The sequence below is a fragment of the Cherax quadricarinatus genome, chromosome 26, assembly GCF_038502225.1.
Source record: "Cherax quadricarinatus isolate ZL_2023a chromosome 26, ASM3850222v1, whole genome shotgun sequence".
In the NCBI taxonomy this organism is placed as follows: Eukaryota; Metazoa; Arthropoda; class Malacostraca; order Decapoda; family Parastacidae; genus Cherax; species Cherax quadricarinatus.
Window position 1 is genome coordinate 32865771 of NC_091317.1, and position 15238 is coordinate 32881008.

At 48.3% G+C, this 15238-nt stretch overlaps 1 protein-coding gene across 3 annotated transcripts in view; it reads right to left on the bottom strand.

Annotated features, from left to right (window-relative positions):
- The window catches only part of LOC128698165 (uncharacterized), a 420261-nt gene extending 413541 nt beyond the window's left edge, over positions 1 to 6720 (bottom strand). Inside the window, exon 1 of one of the 3 annotated variants that reach the window (XM_070088900.1) lies at positions 6110 to 6720. In XM_070088900.1, coding sequence (XP_069945001.1) covers positions 6110 to 6245 — 136 coding nt within the window. In that variant the 5' untranslated portion in view covers positions 6246 to 6720. The remainder of the gene's footprint in view (positions 1 to 6109) is intronic. The other 2 variants (XM_070088907.1, XM_070088896.1) reach the window with 2 other exon arrangements.
- Positions 6721 to 15238: the final 8518 nt, after the last annotated feature.

Consider the following 15238-nt stretch of genomic DNA (forward strand, 5'->3'; position numbering starts at 1 on the left):
TGGACCACTGGATGACGTACTCTACTACGTGGGAGTCTAGTGGACCACTGGATGACGTACTCTACTACGTGGGAGTCTAGTGGACCACTGGATGACGTACTCTACTACGTGGGAGTCTAGTGGACCACTGGATGACGTACTCTACGACGTGGGAGTCTAGTGGACCACTGGATGACGTACTCTACTACGTGGGAGTCTAGTGGACCACTGGATGACGTACTCTACTACGTGGGAGTCTAGTGGACCACTGGATGACGTACTCTACTACGTGGGAGTCTAGTGGACCACTGGATGACATACTCTACTACGTGGGAGTCTAGTGGACCACTGGATGATGTACTCTACTACGTGGGAGTCTAGTGGACCACTGGATGACGTACTCTACTACGTGGGAGTCTACTGGACCACTGGATGACGTACTCTACTACGTGGGAGTCTAGTGGACCACTGGATGACGTACTCTACTACGTGGGAGTCTAGTGGACCACTGGATGACGTACTCTACTACGTGGGAGTCTAGTGGACCACTGGATGACGTACTCTACTACGTGGGAGTCTAGTGGACCACTGGATGACATACTCTACTACGTGGGAGTCTAGTGGACCACTGGATGACGTACTCTACTACGTGGGAGTCCAGTGGACCACTGGATGACGTACTCTACTACGTGGGAGTCTAGTGGACCACTGGATGACGTACTCTACTACGTGGGAGTCTAGTGGACCACTGGATGACGTACTCTACTACGTGGGAGTCTAGTGGACCACTGGATGACGTACTCTACTACGTGGGAGTCTAGTGGACCACTGGATGACGTACTCTACTACGTGGGAGTCTAGTGGACCACTGGATGACGTACTCTACTACGTGGGAGTCTAGTGGACCACTGGATGACGTACTCTACTACGTGGGAGTCTAGTGGACCACTGGATGACGTACTCTACTACGTGGGAGTCTAGTGGACTACTGGATGACGTACTCTACTACGTGGGAGTCTAGTGGACCACTGGACGACGTACTCTACTACGTGGGAGTCTAGTGGACCACTGGATGACGTACTCTACTACGTGGGAGTCTAGTGGACCACTGGATGACGTACTCTACTACGTGAGAGTCTAGTGGACCACTGGATGACGTACTCTACTACGTGGGAGTCTAGTGGACCACTGGAGGACGTACTCTACTACGTGGGAGTCTAGTGGACCACTGGATGACATACTCTACTACGTGGGAGTCTAGTGGACCATTGGATGATGTACTCTACTGCGTGGGAGTCTAGTGGACCACTGGATGACGTACTCTACTACGTGGGAGTCTAGTGGACCACTGGATGACGTACTCTACTACGTGGGAGTCTAGTGGACCACTGGATGACGTACTCTACTACGTGGGAGTCTAGTGGACCACTGGATGACATACTCAACTACGTGGGAGTCTAATGGACCACTGGATGACATACTCTACTACGTGGGAGTCTAGTGGACCACTGGATGACATACTCTACTACGTGGAAGTCTAGTGGACCACTGGATGACGTACTCTACTACATGGGAGTCTAGTGGACCACTGGGTGACGTACTCTACTACGTGGGAGTCTAGTGGACCACTGGATGACGTACTCTACTACGTGGGAGTCTAGTGGACCACTGGATGACGTACTCTACTACGTGGGAGTCTAGTGGACCACTGGATGACATACTCTACTACGTGGGAGTCTAGTGGACCACTGGATGACATACTCTACTACGTGGGAGTCTAGTGGACCACTGGATGACATACTCTACTACGTGGGAGTCTAGTGGACCACTGGATGATGTACTCTACTACGTGGGAGTCTAGTGGACCACTGGATGATGTACTCTACTACTTGGGAGTCTAGTGGACCACTGGATGATGTACTCTACTACGTGGGAGTCTAGTGGACCACTGGATGACGTACTCTACTACGTGGGAGTCTAGTGGACCACTGGATGACATACTCTACTACTTGGGAGTCTAGTGGACCATTGGATGATGTACTCTACTACGTGGGAGTCTAGTGGACCACTGGATGACATACTCTACTACGTGGGAGTCTAGTGGACCACTGGATGATGTACTCTACTACGTGGGAGTCTAGTGGACCACTGGATGACGTACTCTACTACGTGGGAGTCTAGTGGACCACTGGATGATGTACTCTACTACGTGGGAGTCTAGTGGACCACTGGATGATGTACTCTACTACGTGGGAGTCTAGTGAACCACTGGATGATGTACTCTACTACGTGGGAGTCTAGTGGACCACTGGATGATGTACTCTACTACGTGGGAGTCTAGTGGACCACTGGATGACGTACTCTACTACGTGGGAGTCTAGTGGACCACTGGATGATGTACTCTACTACGTGGGAGTCTAGTGGACCACTGGATGACGTACTCTACTACGTGGGAGTCTAGTGGACCACTGGATGACATACTCTACTACGTGGGAATCTAGTGGACCACTGGATGATGTACTCTACTACGTGGGAGTCTAGTGGACCACTGGATGACGTACTCTACTACGTGGGAGTCTAGTGGACCACTGGATGACGTACTCTACTACGTGGGAGTCTAGTGGACCACTGGATGACATACTCTACTACGTGGGAGTCTAGTGGACCATTGGATGATGTACTCTACTGCGTGGGAGTCTAGTGGACCACTGGATGACGTACTCTACTACGTGGGAGTCTAGTGGACCACTGGATGACGTACTCTACTACGTGGGAGTCTAGTGGACCACTGGATGACGTACTCTACTACGTGGGAGTCTAGTGGACCACTGGATGACATACTCTACTACGTGGGAGTCTAGTGGACCACTGGATGACGTACTCTACTACGTGGGAGTCTAGTGGACCACTGGATGACATACTCTACTACGTGGGAGTCTAGTGGACCACTGGATGACGTACTCTACTACGTGGGAGTCTAGTGGACCACTGGATGACGTACTCTACTACTTGGGAGTCTAGTGGACCACTGGATGACGTACTCTACTACGTGGGAGTCTAGTGGACCACTGGATGACATACTCTACTACGTGGGAGTCTAGTGGACCACTGGATGACGTACTCTACTACGTGGGAGTCTAGTGGACCACTGGATGACATACTCTACTACGTGGGAGTCTAGTGGACCACTGGGTGACGTACTCTACTACGTGGGAGTCTAGTGGACCACTGGGTGACGTACTCTACTACGTGGGAGTCTAGTGGACCACTGGATGATGTACTCTACTACGTGGGAGTCTAGTGGACCACTGGATGACGTACTCTTCTACGTGGGAGTCTAGTGGACCATTGGATTATGTACTCTACTACGTGGGAGTCTAGTGGACCACTGGATGACATACTCTACTACGTGGGAGTCTAGTGGACCACTGGGTGACGTACTCTACTACGTGGGAGTCTAGTGGACCACTGGGTGACGTACTCTACTACGTGGGAGTCTAGTGGACCACTGGATGATGTACTCTACTACGTGGGAGTCTAGTGGACCACTGGATGACGTACTCTTCTACGTGGGAGTCTAGTGGACCATTGGATGATGTACTCTACTACGTGGGAGTCTAGTGGACCACTGGATGACGTACTCTACTACGTGGGAGTCTAGTGGACCACTGGATGAAGTACTCTACTACGTGGGAGTCTAGTGGACCACTGGATGACGTACTCTACTACATGGGAGTCTAGTAGACCACAGGATGATGTACTCTACTACGTGGGAGTCTAGTGGACCACTGGATTGGATACTCTACTACGTGGGAGTCTAGTGGACCACTGGATGATGTACTCTACTACGTGGGAGTCTAGTGGACCACTGGATGACGTACTCTTCTACGTGGGAGTCTAGTGGACCATTGGATGATGTACTCTACTACGTGGGAGTCTAGTGGACCACTGGATGACGTACTCTACTACGTGGGAGTCTAGTGGACCACTGGATGATGTACTCTACTACGTGGGAGTCTAGTGGACCACTGGATGACGTACTCTTCTACGTGGGAGTCTAGTGGACCATTGGATGATGTACTCTACTACGTGGGAGTCTAGTGGACCACTGGATGACGTACTCTACTACGTGGGAGTCTAGTGGACCACTGGATGAAGTACTCTACTACGTGGGAGTCTAGTGGACCACTGGATGACGTACTCTACTACATGGGAGTCTAGTAGACCACAGGATGATGTACTCTACTACGTGGGAGTCTAGTGGACCACTGGATTGGATACTCTACTACGTGGGAGTCTAGTGGACCACTGGATGATGTACTCTACTACGTGGGAGTCTAGTGGACCACTGGATGACGTACTCTACTACGTGGGAGTCTGGTGGGCCACTGGATGACGTACTCTACTACGTGGGAGTCTAGTGGACCACTGGATGACGTACTCTACTACGTGGGAGTCTAGTGGACCACTGGATGACGTACTCTACTACGTGGAAGTCTAGTGGACCACTGGATGATGTACTCTACTACGTGGGAGTCTGGTGGACCACTGGATGACGTACTCTACTACGTGGGAGTCTAGTAGACCACTGGATGAAGTACTCTACAACGTGGGAGTCTAGTGGACCACTGGATGATGTACTCTACAACGTGTGAGTACACTGGTGGGAGTACACTGGTGGGAGTACACTGGTGGGAGTACACTGGTGGGAGTACACTGGTGGGAGTACACTGGTGGGAGTACACTGGTTAGAGTACACTGGTGGGAGTACACTGGTGGGAGCACACTGGTGGGAGTACACATGTGGGAGCACACTGGTGGGAGTACACTGGTGGGAGTACACTAGTGGGAGTACACTGGTGGGAGTACACTGGTGGGAGTACACTGGTGGGAGTACACTGGTGGGAGTACACTGGTGGGAGTACACTGGTGGGAGTACACTGGTGGGAGTACACTGGTGGGAGTACACTGGTGGGAGTACACTAGTGGGAGTACACTGGTGGGAGTACACTGGTGGGAGTACACTGGTGGGAGTACACTGGTGGGAGTACACTGGTGGGAGTACACTAGTGGGAGTACACTGGTGGGAGTACACTGGTGGGAGTACACTGGTGGGAGTACACTGGTGGGAGCACACTGGTGGGAGTACACTGGTGGGAGTACACTGGTGGGAGTACACTGGTGGGAGTACACTGGTGGGAGTACACTGGTGGGAGTACACTGGTGGGAGTACACTGGTGGGAGTACACTGGTGGGAGTACACTGGTTAGAGTACACTGGTGGGAGTACACTGGTGGGAGCACACTGGTGGGAGTACACATGTGGGAGCACACTGGTGGGAGTACACTGGTGGGAGTACACTAGTGGGAGTACACTGGTGGGAGTACACTGGTGGGAGTACACTGGTGGGAGTACACTGGTGGGAGTACAGTGGTGGGAGTACAGTGGTGGGAGTACACTGGTGGGAGTACACTGGTGGGAGTACACTGGTGGGAGTACACTAGTGGGAGTACACTGGTGGGAGTACACTGGTGGGAGTACACTGGTGGGAGTACACTGGTGGGAGTACACTGGTGGGAGTACACTGGTGGGAGTACACTGGTGGGAGTACACTGGTGGGAGTACACTGGTGGGAGCACACTGGTGGGAGTACACTGGTGGGAGTACACTGGTGGGAGTACACTGGTGGGAGTACACTGGTGGGAGTACACTGGTGGGAGTACACTGGTGGGAGTACACTGGTGGGAGTATACTGGTGGGAGTACACTGGTGGGAGTACACTGGTTAGAGTACACTGGTGGGAGTACACTGGTGGGAGCACACTGGTGGGAGTACACTGGTGGGAGCACACTGGTGGGAGTACACTGGTGGGAGCACACTGGTGGGAGTACACTGGTGGGAGTACACTGGTGGGAGTACACTGGTGGGAGTACACTGGTGGGAGTACACTGGTGGGAGTACACATGTGGGAGCACACTGGTGGGAGTACACTGGTGGGAGTACACTGGTGGGAGTACACTGTGTATGGACGTTCTTAATCACATGAGAAAATATTACGACACAGCTGGATGTACCACCATTGTTTGTAGCTCTTGGCAGAGTAAGACAGTGTTTTTTGACCAGTACTGACCTTTGTCCCTGGCGATGAGAGCAGCTGGGTAGCGGCAGGTGTAGTCTAGAGCAGCTGCCAGCTCCTCACCATAGAAGAACTTGACCACTACCAGCACCCAGCGGGAGGGGCGGCGCCCCACACTGCAACTTTCCATCACCACTCACTAATTAGGACCGTGAGTCTCCAGCATCTCCTGCGTACTGAGTACATAACACTGGTCCACCAGTGCTATAACATGTCTCTAACAGGCAGTACAGCAGCAGCACTCTCTTACGCTGTTACTACAGCATTTGTGGGGCGGCAGCACATTGTGACAGCAGCGGTAACAGCAAATACAGCGGAGCCTGGAGATGATGGTGAGGCTGCTGGTGCTGCCGCCAGCAGCGGCTCCGCACTAGTGAGTAACCTCATCAAGGTGGTGCTAGTGCCAGACATTACTGCCACACCACCTGACCCTCTCTTGTCACCTTGCCAACTTATCACCTGGCATTCCACTAACACCATTCACTAACTTCTCTGTTAAAACACAACGTTTTGACACAACGTTTTCTGACAGAGTCTCCCCTCCGAAAACTTAATTCCATTTGTCGGTAACGAAACTAGCGAGCCAAAATGAACGTCTCCTGCATGTGTGATGTAACACTGTGTGAATATATAGTGAAGACTGTACAGTATAATGTCTTATGTAACACCGAGATGCCCTCAACGACACCAGCCTGTGTAGCGACACCAGCCTGTGTAGAGACACCAGCCTGTGTAGCGACACCAGCCTGTGTAGCGACACCAGCCTGTGTAGCGACAACAGCCTGTGTAGCGACACCAGCCTGTGTAGCGACACCAGCCTGTGTAGCGACAACAGCCTGTGTAGCGACACCAGCCTGTGTAGCGACAACAGCCTGTGTAGCGACAACAGCCTGTGTAGCGACACCAGCATGTGTAGCGACACCAGCCTGTGTAGCGACAACAGCCTGTGTAGCGACACCAGCCTGTGTAGCGACAACAGCCTGTGTAGCGACAACAGCCTGTGTAGCGACAACAGCCTGTGTAGCGACAACAGCCTGTGCAGCGACACCAGCCTGTGTAGCGACACCAGCCTGTGTAGCGACAACAGCCTGTGTAGCGACAACAGCCTGTGTAGCGACACCAGCATGTGTAGCGACAACAGCCTGTGTAGCGACAACAGCCTGTGTAGCGACACCAGCCTGTGTAGCGACACCAGCCTGTGTAGCGACAACAGCCTGTGTAGCGACAACAGCCTGTGTAGCGACACCAGCCTGTGTAGCGACAACAGCCTGTGTAGCGACACCAGCCTGTATAGCGACAACAGCCTGTGTAGCGACACCAGCCTGTGTAGCGACACCAGCCTGTGTAGCGACAACAGCCTGTGTAGCGACACCAGCCTGTGTAGCGACAGCAGCCTGTGTAGCGACACCAGCCTGTGTAGCGACACCAGCCTGTATAGCGACACCAGCCTGTGTAGCGACACCAGCCTGTGTAGCGACACCAGCCTGTGTAGCGACAACAGCCTGTGTAGCGACAACAGCCTGTGTAGCGACACCAGCCTGTGTAGCGACAACAGCCTGTGTAGCGACAACAGCCTGTGTATCGACACCAGCATGTGTAGCGACAACAGCCTGTGTAGCGACAACAGCCTGTGTAGCGACACCAGCCTGTGTAGCGACAACAGCCTGTGTAGCGACAACAGCCTGTGTAGCGACAACAGCCTGTGTAGCGACAACAGCCTGTGTAGCGACACAAGCCTGTGTAGCGACAACAGCCTGTGTAGCGACACCAGCCTGTATAGCGACAACAGCCTGTGTAGCGACACCAGCCTGTGTAGCGACACCAGCCTGTGTAGCGACAACAGCCTGTGTAGCGACACCAGCCTGTGTAGCGACAACACCCTGTGTAGCGACAACAGCCTGTGTAGCGACACCAGCCTGTATAGCGACACCAGCCTGTATAGCGACACCAGCCTGTGTAGCGACAACAGCCTGTGTAGCGACAACAGCCTGTGTATCGACACCAGCATGTGTAGCGACAACAGCCTGTGTAGCGACAACAGCCTGTGTAGCGACACCAGCCTGTGTAGCGACAACAGCCTGTGTAGCGACAACAGCCTGTGTAGCGACACCAGCCTGTGTAGCGACACAAGCCTGTGTAGCGACAACAGCCTGTGTAGCGACACCAGCCTGTGTAGCGACAACAGCCTGTGTAGCGACACAAGCCTGTGTAGCGACAACAGCCTGTGTAGCGACACAAGCCTGTGTAGCGACAACAGCCTGTGTACAATGACAGGAAGATCAGCACTGGCAGGAATTAAGGTCTGGCTGAGATCTGGTGGGTATTTAATCTCCAGTGTTAGTTGCACAATATTACGGAACTTTAAGTCTTCTTGGTGGGTTTTAGAGACTAATGCTTGGTACAGTTACTACCATGGTACTAACACCATAGTGCTTGGTACAGTTACTACCATGGTACTAACACCATAGTGCCTGGTACAGTTACTACCATGGTACTAACACCATAGTGCCTGGTACAATTACTACCATGGTACTAACACCATAGTGCTTGGTACAGTTACTACCATGGTACTAACACCATAGTGCCTGGTACAATTACTACCATGGTACTAACACCATAGTGCCTGGTACAATTACTACCATGGTACTAACACCATAGTGCTTGGTACAGTTACTACCATGGTACTAACACCATAGTGCCTGGTACAGTTACTACCATGGTACTAACACCATACAGTGCTTGGTACAGTTACTACCATGGTACTAACACCATAGTGCTTGGTACAGTTACTACCAAGGTACTAACACCATAGTGCTTGGTACAGTTACTACCATGGTACTAACACCAAAGTGCCTGGTACAGCTACTACCATGGTACTAACACCATAGTGCTTGGTACAGTTACTACCATGGTACTAACACCATAGTGCCTGGTACAGTTACTACCATGGTACTAACACCAGTGCCTGGTACAGTTACTACCATGGTACTAACACCATAGTGCCTGGTACAGTTACTACCATGGTACTAACACCATAGTGCCTGGTACAATTACTACCATGGTACTAACACCATAGTGCTTGGTACAGTTACTACCATGGTACTAACACCATAGTGCCTGGTACAGTTACTACCATGGTACTAACACCATAGTGCTTGGTACAGTTACTACCATGGTACTAACACCATAGTGCTTGGTACAGTTACTACCATGGTATTAACACCAAAGTGCCTGGTACAGCTACTACCATGGTACTAACACCATAGTGCTTGGTACAGTTACTACCATGGTACTAACACCATAGTGCCTGGTACAGTTACTACCATGGTACTAACACCAGTGCCTGGTACAGTTACTACCATGGTACTAACACCATAGTGCCTGGTACAGTTACTACCATGGTACTAACACCATAGTGCCTGGTACAATTACTACCATGGTACTAACACCATAGTGCTTGGTACAGTTACTACCGTGGTACTAACACCATAGTGCCTGGTACAGTTACTACCATGGTACTAACACCAGTGCCTGGTACAGTTACTACCATGGTACTAACACCATAGTGCCTGGTACAGTTACTACCATGGTACTAACACCATAGTGCCTGGTACAATTACTACCATGGTACTAACACCATAGTGCTTGGTACAGTTACTACCGTGGTACTAACACCATAGTGCCTGGTACAGTTACTACCATGGTACTAACACCATAGTGCTTGGTACAGTTACTACCATGGTACTAACACCATAGTGCCTGGTACAGTTACTACCATGGTACTAACACCATAGTGCTTGGTACAGTTACTACCATGGTACTAACACCATAGTGCCTGGTACAGTTGCTACCATGGTACTAACACCATAGTGCCTGGTACAGTTACTACCATAGTACTAACACCATAGTGACTGGTACAGTTACTACCATGGTACTAACACCATAGCGCCTGGTACAGTTACTACCAAAGTACTAACACCATAGTGCTTGGTACAGTTACTACCATGGTACTAACACCATAGTGCTTGGTACAGTTACTACCATGGTACTAACACCATAGTGCTTGGTACAGTTACTACCATGGTACTAACACCATAGTGCTTGGTACAGTTACTACCATGGTACTAACACCATAGTGCTTGGTACAGTTACTACCATAGTACTAACACCATAGTGCTTGGTACAGTTACTACCATAGTGCTTGGTACAGTTACTACCATGGCACTAACACCATAGTGCGTGGTACAGTTACTACCATGGTACTAATACCATAGTGCTTGGTACAGTTACTACCATGGTACTAATACCATAGTGCTTGGTACAGTTACTACCATGGTAATAATACCATAGTGCTTGGTACAGTTACTACCATGGTACTAATACCATAGTGCTTGGTACAGTTACTACCATGGTACTAACACCATAGAGCTTGGTACAGTTACTACCATGGTACTAACACCATAGAGCTTGGTACAGTTACTACCATGGTACTAACACCATAGTGCCTGGTACAGTTACTACCATGGTACTAACACCATAGTGCTTGGTACAGTTACTACCATGGTACTAACACCATAGTGCTTGGTACAGTTACTACCATGGTACTAACACCATAGTGCTTGGTACAGTTACTACCATGGTACTAACACCATAGTGCTTGGTACAGTTACTACCATGGTACTAACACCATAGTGCTTGGTACAGTTACTACCATGGTACTAATACCATAGTGCTTGGTACAGTTACTACCATGGTACTAATACCATAGTGCTTGGTACAGTTACTACCATGGTACTAATACCATAGTGCTTGGTACAGTTACTACCATGGTACTAATACCATAGTGCTTGGTACAGTTACTACCATGGTACTAACACCATAGTGCTTGGTACAGTTACTACCATGGTACTAACACCATAGTGCCTGGTACAGTTACTACCATGGTACTAACACCATACAGTGCTTGGTACAGTTACTACCATGGTACTAACACCAAAGTGCCTGGTACAGTTACTACCATGGTACTAACACCATACAGTGCTTGGTACAGTTACTACAATGGTACTAACACCATAGTGCTTGGTACAGTTACTACCATGGTACTAACACCATAGTGCTTGGTACAGTTACTACCATGGTACTAACACCAAAGTGCCTGGTACAGTTACTACCATGGTACTAACACCATACAGTGCTTGGTACAGTTACTACAATGGTACTAACACCATACAGTGCTTGGTACAGTTACTACAATGGTACTAACACCATACAGTGCTTGGTACAGTTACAACAGAAGAGAGGGATATTGGCCTGTATGTTACAGCAGATGAGAGGGATACTACCCTGTATGTTACAACAGAACAGAGGGATACTACCCTGTATGTTACAACAGAAGAGAGGGATACCACCCTGTATGTTACAACAGGAGAGGGATACTACCCTTTATGTTACCACAGAAGAGAGGGATACTACCCTGTATGTTACAACAGAAAAGAGGGATACTACCCTGTATGTTACAACAGAAGAGAGGGATACCACCCTGTATGTTACAACAGGAGAGGGATACTACCCTTTATGTTACCACAGAAGAGAGGGATACTACCCTGTATGTTACAACAGAAAAGAGGGATACTACCCTGTATGTTACAACAGAAGAGAGGGATACTACCCTGTATGTTACAACAGAAGAGAGGGATACTACCCTGTATATTACAACAGAAAAGAGGGATACTACCCTATATGTTACAACAGAAGAGAGGGATACTAGCCTGTATGTTACAACAGAAAAGAGGGATACTACCCTGTATGTTACAACAGAAGAGAGGGATACTAGCCTGTATGTTACAACAGAAAAGAGGGATACTACCCTGTATGTTACAACAGAAGAGAGGGATACTAGCCTGTATGTTACAACAGAAAAGAGGGATACTAGCCTGTATGTTACAACAGAAGAGAGGGATACTAGCCTGTATGTTACAACAGAAGAGAGTGATACTAGCCTGTATGTTACAACAGAAGAGAGGGATACTAGCCTGTATGTTACAACAGAAGAGAGGGATACTAGCCTGTATGTTACAACAGAAGAGAGGGATACTAGCCTGTATGTTACAACAGAAGAGAGGGATACTAGCCTGTATGTTACAACAGAAAAGAGGGATACTAGCCTGTATGTTACAACAGAAGAGAGGGATACTAGCCTGTATGTTACAACAGAAGAGAGGGATACCACCCTGTATGTTACAACAGAAGAGAGGGATACTAGCCTGTATGTTACAACAGAAGAGAGGGATACTAGCCTGTATGTTACAACAGAAGAGAGGGATACTAGCCTGTATGTTACAACAGAAGAGAGGGATACTAGCCTGTATGTTACAACAGAAGAGAGGGATACTAGCCTGTATGCTACAACAGAAGAGAGGGATACTAGCCTGTATGTGACAACAGAAGAGAGGGATACCACCCTGTATGTTACAACAGAAGAGAGGGATACTAGCCTGTATCTTACAACAGAAGAGAGGGATACTAGCCTGTATGTTACAACAGAAGAGAGGGATACTAGCCTGTATGTTACAACAGAAGAGAGGGATACTAGCCTGTATGTTACAACAGAAGAGAGGGATACTAGCCTGTATGTTACAACAGAAGAAAGGGATACCACCCTGTATGTTACAACAGAAGAGAGGGATACTAGCCTGTATGTTACAACAGAAGAGAGGGATACTAGCCTGTATGTTACAACAGAAGAGAGGGATACTAGCCTGTATGTTACAACAGAAGAGAGGGATACTAGCCTGTATGTTACAACAGAAGAGAGGGATACTAGCCTGTATGTTACAACAGAAGAGAGGGATACTAGCCTGTATGTTACAACAGAAGAGAGGGATACTAGCCTGTATGTTACAACAGAAGAGAGGGATACCACCCTGTATGTTACAACAGAAGAGAGGGATACTAGCCTGTATGTTACAATAGAAGAGAGGGATACTAGCCTGTATGTTTTAACAGAACAGAGGGATACTACCCTGTATGTTACAACAGAAGAGAGGGATACCACCCTGTATGTTACAACAGGAGAGGGATACTACCCTTTATGTTACCACAGAAGAGAGGGATACTACCCTGTATGTTACAACAGAAAAGAGGGATACTACCCTGTATGTTACAACAGAAGAGAGGGATACCACCCTGTATGTTACAACAGGAGAGGGATACTACCCTTTATGTTACCACAGAAGAGAGGGATACTACCCTGTATGTTACAACAGAAAAGAGGGATACTACCCTGTATGTTACAACAGAAGAGAGGGATACTACCCTGTATGTTACAACAGAAGAGAGGGATACTACCCTGGATATTACAACAGAAAAGAGGGATACTACCCTGTATGTTACAACAGAAGAGAGGGATACTAGCCTGTATGTTACAACAGAAAAGAGGGATACTACCCTGTATGTTACAACAGAAGAGAGGGATACTAGCCTGTATGTTACAACAGAAAAGAGGGATACTACCCTGTATGTTACAACAGAAGAGAGGGATACTAGCCTGTATGTTACAACAGAAAAGAGGGATACTACCCTGTATGTTACAACAGAAGAGAGGGATACTAGCCTGTATGTTACAACAGAAGAGAGTGATACTAGCCTGTATGTTACAACAGAAGACAGGGATACTAGCCTGTATGTTACAACAGAAGAGAGGGATACTAGCCTGTATGTTACAACAGAAGAGAGGGATACTAGCCTGTATGTTACAACAGAAGAGAGGGATACTAGCCTGTATGTTACAACAGAAGAGAGGGATACTAGCCTGTATGTTACAACAGAAGAGAGGGATACTAGCCTGTATGTTACAACAGAAGAGAGGGATACCACCCTGTATGTTACAACAGAAGAGAGGGATACTAGCCTGTATGTTACAACAGAAGAGAGGGATACTAGTCTGTATGTTACAACAGAAGAAAGGGATACCACCCTGTATGTTACAACAGAAGAGAGGGATACTAGCCTGTATGTTACAACAGAAGAGAGGGATACTAGCCTGTATGTTACAACAGAAGAGAGGGATACTAGCCTGTATGTTACAACAGAAGAGAGGGATACTAGCCTGTATGTTACAACAGAAGAGAGGGATACTAGCCTGTATGCTACAACAGAAGAGAGGGATACTAGCCTGTATGTTACAACAGAAGAGAGGGATACCACCCTGTATGTTACAACAGAAGAGAAGGATACTAGCCTGTATGTTACAACAGAAGAGAGGGATACTAGCCTGTATGTTACAACAGAAGAGAGTGATACTAGCCTGTATGTTACAACAGAAGAGAGGGATACTAGCCTGTATGTTACAACAGAAGAGAGGGATACTAGCCTGTATGTTACAACAGAAGAGAGGGATACTAGCCTGTATGTTACAACAGAAGAGAGGGATACTAGCCTGTATGTTACAACAGAAGAGAGGGATACTAGCCTGTATGTTACAACAGAAGAGAGGGATACTAGCCTGTATGTTACAACAGAAGAGAGGGCCTGTATGTTACAACAGAAGAGAGGGATACTAGCCTGTATGTTACAACAGAAGAGAGGGATACTAGCCTGTATGTTACAACAGAAGAGAGGGATACTAGCCTGTATGTTACAACAGAAGAGAGGGATACTAGCCTGTATGTTACAACAGAAGAGAGGGATACTAGCCTGTATGTTACAACAACAGAAGAGAGGGATACTAGCCTGTATGTTACAACAGAAGAGAGGGATACTAGCCTGTATGTTACAACAGAAGAGAGGGATACTAGCCTGTATGTTACAACAGAAGAGAGGGATACTAGCCTGTATGTTACAACAGAAGAGAGGGATACTAGCCTGTATGTTACAACAGAAGAGAGGGATACTAGCCTGTATGTTACAACAGAAGAGAGGGATACTAGCCTGTATGTTACAACAGAAGAGAGGGATACTAGCCTGTATGTTACAACAGAAGAGAGGGATACCACCCTGTATGTTACAACAGAAGAGAGGGATACTAGCCTGTATGTTACAACAGAAGAGAGGGATATACTAGCCTGTATGTTACAACAGAAGAGAGGGATACTAGCCTGTATGTTACAACAGAAGAGAGGGATA